This window comes from Somniosus microcephalus, chromosome 18 (assembly GCF_052327205.1).
Source record: "Somniosus microcephalus isolate GS21.2 chromosome 18, FLI_Smic_1.0, whole genome shotgun sequence".
Lineage (NCBI taxonomy): Eukaryota > Metazoa > Chordata > Chondrichthyes > Squaliformes > Somniosidae > Somniosus > Somniosus microcephalus.
The window spans coordinates 17067666-17088246 of record NC_141004.1 but is presented as its reverse complement, the minus strand read 5'-3'; the positions used below and the strand labels follow the sequence as shown (position 1 = coordinate 17088246).

General features: G+C 48.7%; 1 protein-coding gene across 9 annotated transcripts in view; it reads right to left on the bottom strand.

Moving 5' to 3' along the window:
- Positions 1-537: 537 nt before the first annotated feature.
- The window catches only part of plekha6 (pleckstrin homology domain containing A6), a 353735-nt gene continuing 333691 nt past the window's right edge, over positions 538-20581 (bottom strand). For all 9 annotated transcript variants that reach the window (XM_086011107.1, XM_086011108.1, XM_086011109.1 and 6 more), the window contains one exon: positions 538-8472. Coding sequence is in view for 1 of the 9 variants with exons in the window: in XM_086011105.1 (XP_085867231.1) it covers positions 8429-8472 (44 nt within the window). In the remaining 8 variants the exon portion in view is untranslated. The remainder of the gene's footprint in view (positions 8473-20581) is intronic.

The following is a 20581-nucleotide window of genomic DNA, read 5'->3' as shown; positions in this document are numbered from 1 at the left end:
AAACTGACATATCCCCTGAAGCCTATCTCAAGTTAAGTGTTAGCCGTGGTTCAGTGGGTGGCACTCTCGCCTCTGAGCCAGTGGGTTGTGGGTTCACAGTCCCACCCCAGCGACTTGAGCACAAAAATCTAGGCTGACATTCCCAGTGCAGTACTGAGGGAGCGTTGCACTGTCGGAGGGGCCACCTTTTGGACGAGACGTTAAACCGAGGCCCCGTCTGCTTTCTCAGGTGGACGTAAAAGATCCGGCGGCACTATTTCGAAGAAGAGCAAGGGAGTTCTCCCCGGTGTCCTGGTCAATATTTTTCCCTCAATCAACACAACAAAAACAGATTATCTGGTTATTATCACATTGTTGTTTGTGGGAGCTTGCTGTGCGCAAATTGGCTGCCGCGTTTCCTACATTACAGCAGTGACTACACTTCAAAAAGTGTGTCATTGGCTGTAGAGCGCTTTGGGACGTCCTGAGGTCATGAAAGGCGCTATAGAGATTTTTACTTCAAACTTGACAGATTTGTAAAAGCCAAACACTTAAGACTTATTTTTACATATTTATTTTTTTATTCTGGTTAGTTTCAATATTTTTCATAATAATTTTTGATATTTCTTTATTACAATACATTGATGTACATTATAAGGTATACCTCTCATCTAAATTCCCAACCAACCAAAGTGAGCTATAAAACAATGCCTTTCCCCACCCCCCCGACAAACATTAGCAGTCACGCAATAAACAGCTTATAGTCTATGAAAAATATCCTGCTTTGACAAATAGGAAATGGGAAAACAGGTTAAAGAAACGCAGTGTCATGGAGGTTACAAATGTCATATTCTTGATCCTTTTTACCTTCTCTGGTCTTGAGTCGTTAACTGTAAAGTTTCCCAGCCCCTTGGAGATAAGCCCTCCTTTGAACAGGAGGTATGGTTGCAGCAGCCCAGCATTCCTTCCCTCGAGTCCCGAGGGTTGTCCGACATTTCGATTCACAAGCTGGCACGGTCACCAGCGCTTCCCTGTGGTGGGGTTAGGAATGCGTGGGATGGGCTGGGGAAGGGGAGCAAAGGCGGCCTGAGCGGTTCGTGGTTTTTTGAAACTACCCTCCCTCATCTGAAGAGAGGAGTTAGGTGAAAGAATCAAAGTGTAGGTAAGTCACAGGAGTGGGGCAATGTTTCAATTGAAGCCCAGAGGTCAGAAAGACCACTGGTCTATGCGGAGTTCACGGATCTCACTTGGGGCTGTGGATCAAATGCTAGAATTAGTAGCATCCTGGCACCATCTAGGCTGGAGAGGGGGTGGCCGCAAAAGTGGATAAATCACTAATGGGTGCGCCATGCTAGGAAGCACGCGCATGTAGATGTTAAGTCAGAAAAGGGTTGGACTCTACTATGATGCTCCCATGGTCAACACTCATTGTCTAGGCTGCACATGAAGGGTGGTCACTTGAGTGAGGCACTGGAGGCCAGTTGGCAACTGTAGAATTGTAACCGAGTATGAAAGACTGCTGGGCTGGGGAGGGGTTGGAGGGTGTAGAAGAGAAGAGAGAGAAATTTGTGTCAGGTTGGAGCTGTGCCCGTCAAACATTCTGACTGAGCTTCAAAGGGAAACCTGGATGCTAGGGAATGGTCCTCAAGGCCACGGAGTTGGCGGAGGGCACAGACATGGCTTGGTTTGAGTCAAATGGATGACCGCTATTCCACCTTGTACTCTGTACACAGTTCTACCCTGAGACAAACGGAAATACCGACACCGGCCAAATCATGGCCACAGCGTCTGCCGCTGATTGCAAATGGTTCTCATGCGACGATAGCCTGATGGGCAATTATATCAGGAGGGAAACAGACCGAGAGAGGCTCCTGAGTGATCCTCAGTTTGGCCTGTTGGGGAGTTTTTGTGCTTGGACTTGAAACATGTTGTCAACCACTTTATGACCGTGAGAAGACAGTGCCACCTTTGTAATCACCAAGTGCATGGAACCTCTCTCCTTTAACTCTCCTCATCACAAACAGTTTTATAAATATTATTACATTCTTGTTTGGGCTAAATCACATACAAAAATCTACATTTTCTTGGCTAGAGTCTCCTTAAGGATGTGCTTTGCTTGACTAAATCAAACTGAAATTGTTTTTGTACCTTCTATGCTCACTGGTCTTGCTATAGTGCTTTGAGAAGATGGCCAGAATAAGCCAATTGCAGTAGATCTGCCTGCCTGCCTGGGGTATTGCTGAGATTCTAACTTAGCAGAAAGTGAGGCCAGAATCAAAGTGCAAAGAAACATGAATGGGACCGGATAGTGGTTCAGAATAGACCTGCAGGATTCAGTCGCTGGTTAATATTACAATGTCCAAAATTACAATTTCGACCTGTGTTCCCAGACAGTGAATTGTATAGCACAGACAGCATCTCACACACACATTGGCTTGGCTTGGCTTCACTGGTCACAAGACAATTATTGTTCTGTTGACCCCTATCCTATATCTCACCGCCCAGTCTAGTCCCCTTCCCTAGTTCACATTTCACATCCTCTAACCCAATTTACAACCCTTCGCCTACTCACCCACCCCCTCCCCAACCTAGTTTGGCTCATTCCCTTGTCCCCACGTCCAGTTCACATCCCCATCCCAAGTCACATTCCCACCCACCCTTGCTCGTTCTTCGGCCCAGTTCAAATTTCCCCAGTTCACATCTCCCAGCTCAGGGCAGCACCCTTGCGTGGGGGTCTCCCTAGCTCCTCGTCTCTCAACTCTGGTCCCCCACTATGGCCCTGTGTCGCCCCCTGCCCATCCCTGCTTATTTTGATTGCTCGCTCCAGTATCCTCAACATCATTTGTGCCAGTGAAGGAGCCTGGGCCCCTGTGAGGCGATATTTTTGAATTAAACTAAGAGAGAATCAAAAACACGGACCGTGCTCCTTCACTTCAGTGCATCATGGAACCAACTCCCCGCCCCCCCCCCCCCCGCCCAACAACTGAATGGAACAAGAGTCTCACGAGACACTGAGGATTCCAGATACACCATGTCAATCACAAAGTCCTATCGCAAAAAAACTCATCAAGTAACAGTTAACAGTGACTTCATGTAGTCAAAACAGATTGAAACCATGCACGGTTATTAGTGCCGGAGCCACTTACAGTTAAACAAACCCAAATTTCAGATTCCTTTTTTAAAAATAAAACTTTTTCTTTCAATTGACCTGACGATTAGCGTAACAATGTAATGCAATGATAGCAAGTTCTAGCAGCGGTGCGGTGTGCCAATAGTGAAGTAATGCAGATAGAGCACTAGGTGAGACAGAGTCAGACTCTGAGTAGCAACACTGTAAGCGTTCCAACGGAAGATTCTTTCAGAGTCCTTCTGGAGAATGTACAGCATAAGCTCGGTGTGATTTTTTTTTAAACAGACGTATCTTTATAATCCCTTTACAGAACAAGTCTGCAACTCCCCCGCCCCCGCTGGCCCCCACCCCTCTGACAGCAGTGGAGATGTTTCTCGAATTGCTAAGAGGGAGTCTCAGCCGTCATGGGATCAAGCAACGTGACCGCGATAGCAGCCGGTTGGGCGAGGAGGGACCTGGCAGATCAGCCCTGTGCTTTTGTCCGCAGTTTAGTCACTTCCTAAAATGTCCAGAGGTCTCTCCATGTTTTTGAGGTAGCTCTAGATTTAGACTGGAGCTGAGCTGCAAACTCAAACTGGCATGTGCGAGCACCACTGGCTTTAGGACGGGCTCCGACTCCCTAAGTTATACTGCCACTTTCGCATTGCCGTGCACTCGAAACGATTTTGCATGGATGTGTAACTGCAGTCATAGCTTTCCATTCTTACTGACACTCTCACTTCTGTTTCTTTACAATAGGATTCTGAAATCATTGGTTCCACCCCATGGTTCTCGGCAACCAATGCTCAGTAGGTAGCATTTGATTGGACTGGAGTTGGGACGGGTTTTTTTGTGCTGTAGACCTGTTCCCTCCTCCACCCAGAGGCCTTAGTTTGCTGCCTCAGAGCTAACCCAGTGAAAGCACGCAATCCGAGAGGGAGCCTGTTCCCGCTCGTGATTAATAGAAACACAGAAGATAGGAGCGGGAGTAGGCTATTCGGCCCCTCGAGCCTGCCCCGCCATTCAATGCAATCATGGCTGATCATCCAAATTCAGTACCCTGTCCCTGCCTTCTCCCCATATCCCTTGACCCCTTTAGCCTTAAGAATAGAATCCCTTTACACAACCAAGGTGGCCCCTTTTAAAATTCCACTTCTACTCAAGAGACCATGTTTAACGGGCATCAGGGCGAAATACAAGCTCAGCAAACCAGTAAAATCGACCACCAGTTGATAAATGACCCTGATCACTGACATGGGCATCTGGACTGCATCATGCTGTTTCTTAGAGATAGACTGCAAAACATGCAGTTGCCCCAAGAGCACATTCTGGCTGTCCCTGTACCTCACCCGAACTAATGTCCTCAGAATAACCTATACCTTTCAGTAGGCTTCTGAACTGCCACAGACAAGAGGAACTGGTATTCCTGTTTCAACCCTCTGGTGGACTTGCAAGGCTGATCTTCCTTCCAAATTTTGCCCCCCCACCCCTCTCCTCTCCTGAACTCTGACCCTTGCTTCCACAGACAACCGAAGCCTCCCCAGAACCTCGGCCCAAGTGTGAGCCGAGACTGAGTGGAAGCAGACTGCCCTATCACAGAGGACATGGCAGGTGAGCCCCAATCCGGTCCTCGACTTGACTTTCTAAGAACTCGGACCCTCTCGCCACCCACGCTGAAGGGGTGGGATTGGCGGCAGTGGGAGAGCAGTTAAACAGGGAAAAGTGCCTCGAGAAACCTCATTTAAAAAAAAAACACAAAAACTTGATCGTAGCCACGCTACTGATCGACGGCGACCTTAACAGAGGGAGGTCTGAGACCAGCTAAACCGGCTGGGTCCGTGGAGGTGTTTCAGCCCCACTGCGGAGAGGGGTCAGGCCGATTGCGGCCTATCTGGCGTCGACACACAGTGGAACCTCAGACCGACAAGATTGCGAATAGACAACAGGACCAGGGAAAGGAGCTCAGCGCCTTTAAATTCTGGCATAAACTTTTCATCTTTATACAGAGATGTAACAAAATAAAACACATATATACACAAGAGAGAAAATTCTGAGTCATGCCCTGCAACAGCTTAACTCAGCGGTGGTGCAACATTCCTTTGTAGGTTCAAATACCCAAATAGGCTGGACTTTCGATAGCCTATTTAGCGCATTATAGAAGAGCTCATCAACAGTCGGGTCAATAAATGGCAATTGCGTTTGATGCCAGCTCTATAAAATTGAGTCATCGTCTTAATTTTGTTTTGCCTCCTACCCCCCCCCCCATTCCCCATGGCAACCCAAGTGGTTGGGGCCGTTGCCATGAGAGCGCACAAGTTTGTGCAAAGGCGCGGCACCTGTTGAAAGAATGGACTCGTCCAAAAATGGTTAGACGGAGGTGGAGAGGAGCTGGTTTACACGTCACCAGGCCCATATTTATTACGGCCTCTCCAAACAGGCTTCTCAAAATGGTCACCAAAAAAAATAAAAATTAAGACGTAAAAGCAGAGATTTTTTTTGTTGCATATTGTTGCTTGTTCCAGAGCAGATTTTTCGCCGAGAGAATCTGCTGAGTGATAGCTGTGACCACGACAGGCCTGGAAGAGAAGGAAAGTCTAGGAGGGGAGTTTTCTTTTAATCAGAATACGCGCCTCTCTGCCGCAAGGCTGCTCCATGACGTCAACACATGGAGATGCCTTCAAGAGGCTCTATCATCAGCATTGGGGACTAACAACTTCAGACCAATCTGCTCGCTGGTCCGGAGCTGCCCAACTTTGGGTAACATAGAAACATAGAAGATAGGAGCAGGAGTAGTGCTAAACCCCAGCGAATATAAGCCTAATCGACCCAATCTCTCTTCATGCGTCATTCCTGCCATCCCAGGTATCAGCCTGGTGAATCTTCGCTGCACTCCCTCCATGGCAAGAACATCCTTCCTCAGGTAAGGCGACCAAAGCTGCACACTCGGTTCACTCAGTTAATCCCGGGGATGAGGGGGTGAGGAGAGGTTGAGTAGATTGGGACTCTACTCATTGGAGTTCAGAAGAATGAGAGGCGATCTTATTGAAACATATAAGATTGTGAAGGGGCTTGATCGGGTGAATGCGGTGAGGATGTTCCCAATGATGGTTGAAACTAGAACTAGGGGGCATAATCTTAAAATAAGGGGCTGCTCTTTCAAAACTGAGATGAGGAGAAACTTCTTCACTCAGAGGGTGGTAGGTTTGTGGAATTTGCTGCCCCAGAAAGCTGTGGAAGCTACATCATTAAATAAATTTAAAACAGAAATAGATAGTTTCCTAGAAGTAAAGGGAATTAAGGGTTACGGGGAGCGGGCAAGAAATTGGACATGAGTCTAGGTTCGGAATGGTCATGGCCCTGTGGGTAGTGGAGTGGGCCCAGGAGCCGTGTAACCTGGTTCTGCTCCTACTGTGTTCTAATTCTGTGTTAGATTTCAGGAGATGGTTTTATTCCTGTTCCTGGCTGGGGTGGAGATCGCCTTTACAGAAGGTAAGTACTGTAGAAAATATAGGGACAGAGTGATCTCCTGGAAGAATTTCGATCGCCTAGATGGGTCGGAGAGGAATTTCCCAGATTTTTTTCTCCCAAATTGGCCATTGGGTCTTTATCTGGTTTTTCGCCTCTCCCGGGAGATCACATGGGTTCGGGTGGATGCAGAGTGATAGAAGATTTGAGGTTAGGATCAGATCAGCCATGATCTTATTGAATGGTGGAGCAGGCTCGAGGGGCCGATTGGCCTACTCCTGCTCCTATTTCTTATGTTCTTACAATACACAATGCTACCAACTGGTTATGCAGAGTATGCAGCCAAGTGCTGTGTTTACCCAGGCTCGAGACAGGTCGTCAGAGCAGTCAGAATTTGTGGTCTCTGCTGCAATCAATGGAAGGGGGAAATCTCTCTGCCCCTTCCTCTCCCCGCCGTCAGCGGGATCGGTGGCAGTGGAGAACAGCCCTGATTGCGCAGGTCTTTCACGGAGATAAGGGAAGTGCCGCCACCAGTTGCACTGCAATCGCACCCACTGGGAAACCCCTCCGCCCCATCCAGTGCCAACCCCGGAGCGAGGTCAATGGGAGGGCATCACATTTGCATGGGATGAGCCTGCGTCATGCTGCCAGAAACTCTGGTGCCTGGCCACCATCGGAGGCTTTGCCCAGCCTCCTTAACATAGAAACATAGAAGATAGGAGCAGGAGTAGGCCATTCGGCCCCTCGAGCCTGTTCCGCCATTTAATGAGATCATGGTTGATCATCCAAATTCAGTACCCTGTCCCTGCCTTCTCCCCATATCCCATGATCCCTTTAGCCTTAAGAAATATATCTAACTCCTTCTTGAATATAATTAATGAATTGGCCTCAACTGCCTTGTGTGGTAGAGAATTCCACGGGTTCACCACTCTCTGGGTGAAGAAATTCCGCCTCATCTCTGTCCTAAATGGCTTACCCTTTATCCTTAGACTGTGACCCCTGGTTCTGGACTCCCCGGCCATCGGGAACATCCTTCCTGCATCTAGTCTGTCTAGTCCTGTTAGAATTTTATAAATTTCAATGAGATCCCCTCTCATTCTTCTAAACTCTAGCGAATATAAGCCCAATCGACCCAATCTCTCCTCATACGTCATTCCTTCTCCTAGATACTCCTTGTGGGGGTGGGGGGTGGGGGGCGTCCCATACTGAAATTAATTTGAAACAAAAAATAAAGTTACCCATCTTCTGGGGTTGAGGTTGCTTCCCTGCCCTGGACCATCCCAGCTCTCCTCAGTGGGTCTCAATTTCCCTCCAGTCTGGAGGCCAATGCCCCACACTTCTCGGTGGATGCACCGGCATCCAGTCCAATGTGCAGTCCCTTCTGGGCCTTCTCATTCCCAGCCATATTCCCTTCAGGAGTTACAGCTGGAGCCCGGCAGAGCTTCCAAGGAAATTCAGCTCCCGTTATGGTTCTTCTTAAAAAAAAAAGTCAGTCGATATATTATAAATATTTTTTTCCCCAGTTTATAATGGGAGAGTTTAGAAAATATAAAATTCCTTCACAGACTTTCCTTCCCTTTAAAGAACCTCAGCCCTACAGCTGCCCACTCCTCAGTGACAGCTGGGCCCTCAGGATCCAGTGTTCAATAAACATCAATAAAACGAAAAAGATCAAGAAAATCATATCACATGAAGAACTAAAACAACAAGAAACTCTTCTATAAATATTGCATCTTGGGAGGACTGGCCCCTCTTTGAATATCAAGGAATCATTCGGGCCAGGGCTTTGCTGGGTGTCAGTGGGCCCCTGATAAAGTCTTCTGCTCAGTCCTCTGCTCGCTCCGGACGATGGCGTCGATAGACCTCAGGCGGCCTTCAGTAGGTCGACCCGTGATACTTGATGGCGGCGACAGCTTGAGCTGCAAAAAAAAACATTTAATCAATGCGGGGTGATCTCGTCACGCGGCGCAGCCGATCGGCATTCATGCCCCCCTCCCGCACCTCGCTAAAGAATAAAAGGGACATGATTTAACAAGGCTCATACCTAACGTCAGGAGAACCCAGGTATGAGGGAAAACTGAAGAAACTTGGGCTCTTCAACCTTGAAAGGAAGCGACTTGCGAGGGGGCCTTACCAAAGTGCGCAAGAGGTTAAGGGGGCTAAATTCGGTTGATTTGCGCCTCCCGATAGCGCCCTCTTGGGCGCAAATCAACTAGCGCCTGGGCACGGTGCCGCTAACGCCTCCCGCGAAATTCAGCGGGAGGTTAGCGGCGGTGCTGCGTGGCCGGCAATGACCGCTCGCGCCCCGGCTGCAATATTGGGTGGCGCCCCACGACTTATCGCCGGACGTCATGTCCGCCAGGGTCAGGGGGGCCTACCTGCGGCCAGGGCGGCGCTAGTTAAAGGGGAGGTGGCGGGCGGCCATTTTTGTTGCTGGCCGCCTGCCAGCACCTGCCCCCGTTGCTGTCCACGGCCTCCATGAAACCCCCCCGCGGGGTGCCGGCTACTCTCCGTGAGCCCGGCACTCCTCGAGTGCTGGGCTCGTTTGCCGGCACTCCCGATCCCTGGTGGCCCAGCTGGGCGCCGGGACGCGCTGCGCCAGGCCCCTCCCCTTTAATAAGGGGAGGAAGGCCTGCAGTACTGCGGCACGATGTTGGCTCGCAGCGCCCCAAGAGGGACGCGGGGCGCTTCCAGTAGCGCCCCTCCTCCCTCTCGGGATGCTACCTGGGAAAATCGGCCACAGGGGCGCTAACTTTTTCAGGGCGCTAAAACTAGCGCCACCCAATTTTTACCCCTAAAGCTTTTCTAAATTGAAACTGTGACTGTAGTAGGGTTCCCAATCCTCCCACTTTGGGCGGGAATCTACCGGAATGGGCAGTTGGTCTCCCAAGTGCTGCTGTTGGTGACTCGGGAGAAACGGGCCTTGTATGCGTGATTCGCGCATGTGTAGGACCCTGGGGCTGTCGTTAGTTTGCAACCAAACCGTGTTGTCTGAGTCCTGCTGGTCCCCCTGTTACTCGGAAACACATCGCTTCATTGCCGGTTGTGAGGATGATGGCATCGGGGCCAAAATAAATCGACAGGAAACTCCGTATGTTCTGAGGGAGCAGCTGGGAAAGAGAGAGAGAGAGAGAGAGAGAACACAAACTGGGGAGAGACAGCAAGTAACAAATTGGGAAGGGAGTGAGAGAGAGAGAGAGAGAGAAAGAGTGGAGTGAGAGAGAGAGCAACACAAACTGGGAGAGGGAGAGAGAAACACAAACTAGGGAGAGAGAGAGAGAGAAACACAAGCTAGGGAGAGAGAGAGAGAAACACAAGCTAGGGAGAGAGGGAGAAAAAAAATGCAAACTAGGGAGGGAGAGAGAGAGAGAGAGAGAGAAACACAAACTAGGGAGAGAGAGAGAGAAACACAAGCTAGGGAGAGAGAGAGAGAGAGAGAAACACAAACTAGGGAGAGAGAAACACAAACTAGGGAGAGAGAGAGAGAGAGAGAGAAACACAAACTAGGGAGAGAGAGAGAGAGAGAGAGAGAAACACAAACTAGGGAGAGAGAGAGAGAGAAACACAAACTAGGGAGAGAGAGAGAGAGAAACACAAACTATGGAGAGAGAGAGAGAGAAACACAAACTAGGGAGAGAGAGAGAGAGAGAGAAACACAAACTGTAAAGTCTGTGTGTTATATTGCGAATTACTACACAGACCACAAGAGTAAACTTTAACAGGACTTTACTATTCGAAGGTCAGGGCGGAACTGCCCAATAAATCATTACACAGCACTTATATACCGGTGTGGTCACCGCCGGTATTACAGTATACAGCAGCCAAGATAAAGTAGTGCAACCCCTAAAATAGTTCTCTTAAAGGTGGACGGTTACATACAATAGTTCTCTTAAAGGTGGACGGTTACATACAATAGTTCTCTTAAAGGTAGAACGGTTACATACACTACAATCCTCCCTTTTTAGCTTACAATATACCTATTCCCCATTAAACATAACATCATAACATATATTCAACTTCATGTAAAAACAGTTCACAGATGTAGTCTCTGTGGGAAACAGTTCACAGATTCAGTCTCTGCGGAGGTGCCTCCTGCGCTTCCTGACTCGGTCGGGATAACGCCTCGGTGGTGTAGTAGGTTCACGTTGCTGGGGTGACTCATCCAATAGTCCTTCACTGGACTTAACAGCTTGAACTTCTGTAACTTCAGAACCAGCCTTGCTGACTTCTAAAGGCTCGAGTACCTTGGGAAGTTTTCCTACTTCCAAACTGATTTGACTCAGTTCGGAGGGACCATGTGCGTGACCTGGTAGAGGTGATAATGGTTCAGATGGGTCATCATCTTCTGCTTCGTCTTTTCCTTTTCTGCTTCTTGGAGACTCTCTGGGCTCCACTCCCAGCTGCATGCACAGTTCCTCCTCCTCTTCCTCCTGTTGCCGTAGTAGCGCCACCATCTCCCGGTGTTTCTTAGACTTTTCGTGATTCTTCATGGTTTTTGCACTTTGGAAGATTTCCCCACAAGCTGGGCAGAACAGGTCATCGTTATATTCGGTGTCGTCCAACAGGTCATGGTAATATTCGGTGTCGTCCTGAGCTAGGCCAGCGAGAGGGTCTTCTACTTCCTCCATGCCCAGCTGGACGTTAGCCAGCTTTTGTTCCAAATCCAGACATCTCTCCTGAAGAGACTTCTTCATGTGTTCAGCTTCATCCCGCTTTTTCTGGGCTTCCTGCAAGTCTTTTACTAATGACCTCATTCGTGATTTCAATACTTCAACTTCATTCGGAGATTGATTGATCGTACTATTCAATCCCTCTACTGGAGCAGCTGTTTCAGCATTCTGTTGTTCTACATTGACGTGAGTCAGCGTACTTTTGGCATCCAAGGGCTGCTCTGCTGTAATCTTCTCAGTCTGTGTTGCAACCTCAGCTATTTCAATAACTTTTGAGAGCTCCGAACCCCTTTCCTTTGAAGATTGAAGCTCGTGTTCAAGTTTTTCCCATTTCAGAGTCTTGTCCCTCAGCATATGAAGGAGTTGGCTGACCGTTAACTCTTCTGACATCAGACGTTTCCCAGTATCGTCGTCATGTGTTTTTGACGTATAGGCTGCAGGGCTGTTTGTAACCTTGCACTGGGGCTCCTTTGCTGCTTTTAATTCTCCATCATCTGCAGCCTCCACCATTCGAATTTCAACAAATGAATCGTCCGGTGATGCTGCACCCAACTTCAGTAGGAGCTCGGAATTCATGGCAACCAAATCAGCCTTTTCTGCCTGCAACCTGCTAACAAGCGCCTTCAGTTGCTGAACATCTTGCTCCACCAGATTAGAGCACGCACCTTCAGAAACCGAATCAGCTTTGATTCGTTTGGCCTCCTCGCGCAGACGGTTTGTGTGCTCCTGCTCCATTTTCTCCATCAGCTGCTTCTGTTGTCTTTCCAGATTCTCCCACTTTGTGTCAAAGAACTTTTTCGTTGCATTCATCTCTTGCTCAAGACGGCGAATCATTTGTTCTAATTGCTGTTGTAGTTTGAAATGGAGTTGAGTTCGAGCCCGGTGTTCCTCAGAAATGTGCATGTCTGTAGACTGGACAGACTCAGAATTCTCTGTCAAACTAGTACTGGACCATGACCCCACTACCGAACATCAAACCACCGTTTCCAAGACTGTCACTGACCTCATCTCCTCTGGAGATCTTCCCCCCGCTGCCACCAACCTCATAGTTCCCCAACCCCGCACAGCCCGCTTCTACCTCCTTCCCAAGATCCACAAACAGGACTGCCCTGGTAGACCCATCGTTTCAGCCTGTTCTTGCCCTACGGAACTTATCTCTTCCTATCTTGACTCTATCTTTTCTCCCCTTGTCCAGTCTCTTCCCACCTACATCCGCGACTCTTCGGACGCCCTCCGCCACTTTAACAGTTTCCAGTTTCCTGGCCCCAACCGCTTCCTTTTCACCATGGACGTACAATCCCTCTACACCTCCATCCCCCACCCGGATGGCCTGAGGGCACTCCGCTTCTTCCTTGAACAGAGGCCCGACCAGTCCCCATCCACCACGACCCTCCTCCGCCTGGCTGAACTTGTTCTCACATTGAACAACTTCTCCTTTAACTCCACTCATTTCCTCCAAATCAAAGGCGTTGCCATGGGTACCCGCATGGGTCCTAGCTATGCCTGCCTTTTCGTGGGCTATGTGGAACAATCTTTGTTCCAGTCCTACTCGGGTCCCCTCCCTCACCTCTTTTTCCGATACATTGATGACTGTATCGGTGCCATTTCCTGCTCTCGCCCCGAACTTGACAATTTCATTCACTTTGCCTCCAATTTCCACCCTTCCCTCATCTTCACATGGTCCATCTCTGACTCTTCCCTTCCCTTCCTCGACTTCTCCGTCTCCATCTCTGGGGATAGGTTATCGACCAATATTTACTACAAGCCCACTGACTCCCACAGCTACCTGGACTACACTTCCTCCCACCCCGCTTCCTGTAAGGACTCTATTCCATTCTCCCAGTTTCTCCGCCTCCGCCGTATCTGCTCCGACGATGCCACCTTCCACACCAGTGCTTCAGACATGTCTTCCTTTTTCCGCAACCGAGGATTCCCCTCTACCGTGGTGGACACTGCCCTCGACCGTGTCAGTTCTATCTCCCGCACCTCTGCCCTCACCCCTGCCCCTCCCTCCCGGAACCACGATAGGGTTCCCCTTGTCCTCACCTTTCACCCCACCAGCCTCCACATTCAACGGATCATCCTCCGGCATTTCCGCTACCTCCAAAGTGATCCCACCACCAAACGTATCTTCCCCTCCCCTCCCAGCATTCCGCAGGGACCGCTCTCTCCGAGAAACCCTAGTCCACTCCTCTATCACCCCAAACAGCCCTTCCCCTTCGCCTGGCTCCTTCCCGTGCAAGCGGAGGAGGTGTAACACCTGCCCCTATACCTCCCCCCTCCCCACTGTCCAGGGCCCCAAACACCCCTTCCAGGTGAAACAGCGATTTACTTGTACTTCTCGCAATCTAGTATACTGTATTCGCTGCTCACGATGCGGTCTCCTCTACATTGGGGAGACCAAACGCAGATTGGGTGACCGCTTTGCGGAACACCTCCGTTCAGCCCGTAAGGGTGACCCCGAGCTTCCGGTCGCCTGTCATTTCAATTCACCGCTCCATTCCCACTCGGACCTCACCGTCCTTGGCCTCTTGTACTGTTCCACGGAAGCTCAACGTAAACTCGAGGAACAGCACCTCATCTTCCGATTAGGCACTCTGCAGCCTTCCGGTCTCAATATCGAGTTCAACAATTTCAGATCATAACCTCGGCCCCTATTTCATTTTTACTTATATTTTTCCACTCCTTTCCTCCCCCCCCCCCTTTCCTTTTGTTTCTCTCTCACACCTGGCAGCTATCTTTTGCCCTGCCAGTACACTTTACACCTAATCCCAGCCTATTACCATCTCGTCTAGCTTCTAATCTCTTTTACTTCTTTTGGTTCTTTTATTCTTTTGTCCGATCGCAGCCCTGCCTTCGATCTAGTTCCTTTTCTCTCCAGTTTTGAAGAAGGGTCAAACCCGAAACGTCAACTCAAATTTCTCTCCACGGATGTTGCCTGACCTGCTGAGTTTTTCCAGCATTTTCTGTTGTTATCTCTGTCAAACTATGTTGTTGTTGTTCAGTGGAATTCTGTTCTGAAACTTTGTTCTCCTCTGAAGCATAAGCATTTATGCACTCCTTCGTTTTTCCAACATTAGTCAGCAAGTCCATTTTAGACTTGTCTTTTGCACATGGGCTGGTCTTACCATCATCAGTTCCAGAGTCCGAGCTGATTGTCTTCACCGGGTTCTCACTCTTTATGGCTTTTAGGAAGTGCCAGTCCATATTTATTTTCCTGATCCACTCCCGTCCCAGGAGTGGTGGACCTCCCTCAGGTAGTACATATAAGTCCATTCCTTGGTGTTCTTTGCCCTTGTGTCTCACCTTGACTTTTATCTTTCATAGAAACATAGAAACATAGAGATAGGAACAGGAGTAGGCCATTCGGCCCTTCGAGCCTGCTCCGCCATTCAATGAGATCATGGCTGATCTTCGTCTGAGATCATAGCTGATCTTACCAGTTCAGTACCCCGTCCCCGCCTTTTCTCCGTAACCCTTAATCCCCTTAGCCTTCAGAAATATATCCAATTCTCTCTTGAAAATATTTATTGAATTAGCCTTCACAGCCCTCTGTGGCAGGGAATTCCACAGGCTCACCACTCTTTGAGTGAAGAAATTCTTCCTCATCTCTGTTTTAAATGATTTGCCCGCTATTTTTAGACTGTGGCCCCTGGTTCTGTGCTCCCCGGCCATTGGAAACATTCTCTCTGAATTCAGCCTGTCCAGGCCTGCCATAATTTTATATGTTTCGATGAGATCCCCTCTCAATCTTCTAAACTCCAGTGAGTACAAGCCCAAACTATTTAATCTCTCTTCGTAGGTCATTCCCGCCATTCCAGGTATCAGCCTGGTGAATCGCCGTTGCACTCTTTCCATGGCAAGAACATCCTTCCGCAGATGGGGCGACCAAAACTGTACACAATACTCCAGATGCGGTCTCACCAGCACCTTGTACAGCTGTAGTAAGGTATCCCTATTCCTATACTCGAACCCCCTTGATATGAAGGCCAACATACCATTTGCCTTCTTGATCGCCTGTTGCACCTGCATGCTCTCCTTCAGTGACTGGTGCACAAGAACACCCAGGTCCCTCTGCACTTCCCCATCTCCCAATCTATTGCCATTTAGATAATAATCTACCCTCCTGTTTTTACCCCCAAAGTGGATAACCTCGCATTTATCCACATTATAGTGCATCTGCCACGTATCCGCCCATTCCCCCAACCTGTCCAAATCGCACTGTAGCCTCCTGACATCCTCATCAGAGCCCACCCCTCCTCCTAGTTTAGTGTCGTCAGCGAATTTGGAAATATTGCATCCAATTCCCTGATCCAGATCATTTATATATATTGTGAACAGCTGGGGTCCCAGGACAGATCCTTGCGGCACCCCGCTGGTCACTGCCTGCCACTCCGAAAACGAGCCGTTTATTCCAACTCTCTGTTTTCTATCCGCCAGCCAGTTCTCTATCCACGTTAATACTTTGCCCCCAATCCCATGAGCCTTAATTTTGCATGATAATCTTTTGTGTGGAACCTTATCGAAGGCTTTCTGGAAGTCAAGGTACACCACATCCACTGGCTCTCCCCCATCTATTTTACCAGTTACTTCCTCAAAAAATTCCAGCAGATTAGTCAAACACGATTTACCCTTTGTAAATCCATGTTGACTCTGTCCGATCCTTTCCCCATTTGTCAAGTGCTCCGCTATTTTATCCTTAATAATGGACTCTAGCATTTTGCCCACAACCGATGTAAGGCTTACTGGTCTATAATTCCCTGCTTTCTCTCTACCCCCCTTTTTAAATATTGGGGTAACATTAGCTACCCTCCAATCCACGGGTACTGTTCCCGAGTCAATGGAGTTCCGGAAGATGATCCTTAGAGCATCTGCTATCTCCAGGGCCACCTCCTTAAGTACCCTAGGATGTAGTTTATCAGGCCCCGGGGATTTGTCGGCCTTCAGTCCCCTCAACTTACCCAACACCATATCCCTAGAGATACTAATTTCTGTCAGCTCCTCCCTCTCATTAGTCCCTATGTTTGCCGATATTCCTGGGAGGTTATTTGTGTCCTCCTTTGTGAATACAGAACCAAAGTATGAGTTTAATTGGTCTGCCATTTCCTTATTCTCCATTATATATTCTCCCGAATCGGACTGCAAGGGACCGACTTGGGATTTTACCAGTCTTTTCCTCCTGATATACCGATAAAAGCTTTTGCAGTCTGTCTTTATGTTTGCTGCAAGTTTACTTTCGTATTCTATTTTCCCCTTCCTGATTAATCCCTTTGTCCTCTTTTGCTGTATCTTGTACTGCCCCCAATCTTCCGGTCTGGTGCTTTTTTTTGCCAGTTGATATGCCCTTTTTTTTGATTTTATGCTGTCCCTAATTTCCCTCGTTATCCACGGTTGAGTCACCTTTTTAGGTTTATTTTTATGCCAAACCGGTATAAACATGTTCTGGAATTCTTCCATTCTATCTTTGAATGCTTGCCATTGTCTCTCCACTGTCAATCCCCCCAGAAACACCACCCAATCAATCTTACCCAATTCCCGTCTCATACCCTCGTAATTCCCTTTATTTAAGTTCTGGACCTTAGTCTCTGATTCAATTTCCTCACTCTCCATCTCGACTGAGAGCTCGATCATATTATGATCGCTCTGACCCAAGGGGCCTCGTACAAGAAGATTGCTGATAAGTCCCTTCTCATTGCACAATACCCAGTCTAAAATGGCCTGATCTCGAGTCGGCTCCTCGACATATTGGTCCAGATAACCGTCCCGAAAACATTCCAGGAATTCCTCCTCCTCAGAATTTTTACTAATTTGGGTAGTCCAATCAATATGTAAATTAAAGTCACCCATGATGACAGCTGTGCTCTTATCGCACGCTTCTCTAATTTCCCTTTTTATGCCTTCCCTCACCTCCATATTACTATTTGGAGGCCTATATATCACACCCACTAACGTTTTCCTCCCCTTGCTATTTCTCATTTCTACCCATACAGATTCCGTTTCATCCGAGTTAATATCCTTCCTTTCCATTGCATTAATCCCCTCCTTTACCAGCAATGCTACCCCACCTCCCCTACCTTTTTGCCGATCCTTCCTAAATATTGTATATCCCTGGATGTTAAGTTCCCAGCCTTGCCCACCCTGCAGCCACGTTTCTGTAATCCCAATCAAATCATACTTGTTTACCTCTATTTCCACAACTAATTCATCCACCTTGTTCCTAATGCTTCTAGCATTAAGATACAAAGCCTTCAGGCTTGCTTTTTTCACACTCTCATTATGAATTAGTTTGGCCCTTTGTGTTTCTCTCCTTTGCTTATTGCTTCTCACCTTTCTACCATCTATTTCTGACTTCATATGACTTCCCTCTTTTCCACTACCTAGGTTCCCATCCGATGGGGTATACTCTTCGCCCCGTGTATGTCTGCAATACAATCTTGGTATCTCTCAAGGGAATATGTGAGAATAGCCGCTTGTAGTCCCTTCGGTTTATGACTGTTAGGGCTGATCCTGTGTCCAATTCCATTTTCACTTGGACTCCGGCTATTTTGAGCGTGACCCAGATAGTTTGTAGGTCAGCTTCCTTACTCACATTGTGAATTCTCAGACTACCCAGTTCCTGGCTGTTGGAGTCTGAATCCGAATTCTGTTCATCCGAACTCTTCTCAGCCACCTTGTGTACCTTGCTGCACTTTTCCTGCGGTGACTTTTTTTTGTTGCTGGTCTTCTTTTCTGACCGGCATACTTTAGCTATGTGACCAAGCTTGCCACATTTTCTACATTCCTGGTTTTTAAACCAGCATTGGTTCTGATCGTGTGTTGTCTTCCCACAACGATAACATTTCGTTGTACCCGAAGCCATTTGATCCACGCTGAGTACCGTTGCCTTCAGCTGCATTTCCGCAGTGCCTCTCGCTGCGGCTTCGTGCGATGCTGCAATAAGGACAGCCTTATCAAGTGTAAGATCGTTCTCTTCGAGTAGTCGCTTTTGTGTTCCTTCCTTCGACAACTCGCACACGAACTTGTCTCTCAGTGCCTCTGTCAGATTTTCCCCAAACTGACAGTATTTCGCTAGTCTACGCAGTTCAACCAAGTACTCCGCGTTGCTTTCCTCTTTCAGTTGCGTTCTCGCATAAAATTTAAATCGTTCCGCTAACATCAGCGGTGTGGGGTTCAAATGATCCTTCAGGACAGCAACAATATTAGCGAAAGTCTGATCCGCCGGTTTAGCTGGTGATAGAAGATGCTTCAATAGCCCGTATGTCTTCGCACCCATTGAGTTTAGTAAGGTTAGAGCTTTATCATCATTTGCTATTTTATTGGCCTTACAATATATCTCGATGCGTTCTACATACGTGGCCCAATCTTCCACATCGGAATCGAAATCGTTGATGTTACCACGCTTAGGCATCTTCACAATCTTTCTGAGAAACAACAACGAAATTTTCTTTAACTTTTTTTTTCAAAAATGGCGGTTTCCCGCGCTTATCTTCTTCCCCGCCTCCGAGAATGGCGGTTTCCCGCGCTTGTCTTCTTCCCCGCCTAACTGGCGGCTTCCCGCGTTTCTTCCTCTGGCGGGAGGGGTAAGCTTTGCCCTCGGGCGACGACCGCTGGCTTTCGGGGTTCGCAGCCTGCGCGCCGGCTTCAGTTTATTCTGAAGCGCGAGAACAGCTGATTGCGTTCCTTGTTCCCTTTCTCGACAGGGGCAACCGGGCGCTGGGGACAACCAGTTGGCGGCGGACAGTTCCAGCTCTTGGTCCTTTACGGAAAGCTGCTGTAAGCCGCTGGGCGGAATCTCGCTCGGTCCCGTTCTCCCTCGCTCGCTCGGTCCCCTTCGCTCGCACGGTCTCGCTCGCTCTCTCGGGCTCTGTCTCTCCCACTCGCTCGGGCTCTGTCTCTCCCTCAGCGGCTTTCAATCGCGCCTCCCAGCCCTCTCGCAGTCCGGTCCTTTCCTCCCCCGGCTGCGGCTGAGTTCTCCGCGGTTTTATTTATTTATTATTTTTTTTATTACCTCCCGCGCCTTACGATCCCGGTCGCAGCGCCTCGCGGCCTCGGTAGCTGCCCGGCCTTTTTCACCGGTCGCGGTCGAGCTGTCTCACGACGCTGTTGCGTCTCCCAGCCCGCTTGTAGCCCGGTCTCTCACACCGGCTGCGTTCCCGCTTGTAGCCCGGTCTCTCACACCGGCTGCGTTCCCGCTTGTACCGCAGCTTCCATGCCCTACGCTGCCCCAGTCTCAGCGCCTCTGGCCCCGACTTCTGTCCGGCTCCTTTCCCCGGCCGTGGTCGAGTTCACCGCCCTTATATCCTCCGATTCCTTTTTATTTTCTCCCCTACTCAGTCAACGTGGCCGACTTGCTTCTCGCCGCTGATCGGCTCACTCACCACCGTGATAGAAGGGACGATCACTGCCTGTTGCTGATGGAAGGCTTCGTGTCAGAATTCTTCCTTCTTCCTTGCTCTGCAGACTCGAGTCTTCTCTTAGCAGAATGACGAGGGCGGATGCCTCTTCTCGACGCTCGTTAGCTGCTTCGGATGTATCTCTGCCGCAGGGTAAGATTGAACTCGTCGCCACTGTAAAGTCTGTGTGTTATATTGCGAATTACTACACAGACCACAAGAGTAAACTTTAACAGGACTTTACTATTCGAAGGTCAGGGCGGAACTGCCCAATAAATCATTACACAGCACTTATATACCGGTGTGGTCACCGCCGGTATTACAGTATACAGCAGCCAAGATAAAGTAGTGCAACCCCTAAAATAGTTCTCTTAAAGGTGGACGGTTACATACAATACACAAACTAGGGAGAGAGAGAGAGAGAAACACAAACTAGGGAGAGAGAGAGAGAGAGAGGGAGAGAGAGAGACACAAACTAGGGAGAGAGAGAGAGAGAGAGAGAGAAACACAAACTAGGGAGAGAGAGAGAGAGGGAGAGAGAGAAACACAAACTAGGGAGAGAGAGAAAGAGAGAGAGAGAGAGAGAAACACAAACTAGGGAGAGAGAGAGAGAGAAACACAAACTAGGGAGAGAGAGAGAGAGAGAGAGAGAAACACAAACTAGGGAGAGAGAGAAACAAACTAGGGAGGGAGAGAGAGAGAGAGAGAAACACAAACTAGGGAGAGAGAGAGAGAGAGAGAGAAACACAAACTAGGGAGAGAGAGAGAGAGAGAGAGAGAAACACAAACTAGGGAGAGAGAGAGAGAGAGAAACACAAACTAGGGAGGGAGAGAGAGAGAGAGAAACACAAACTAGGGAGAGAGAGAGAGAGAGAGAGAGAGAAACACAAACTAGGGAGAGAGAGAGAGAGAGAGAGAGAGAGAGAGAGAGAGAGAGAGAAACACAAACTAGGGAGAGAGAGAGA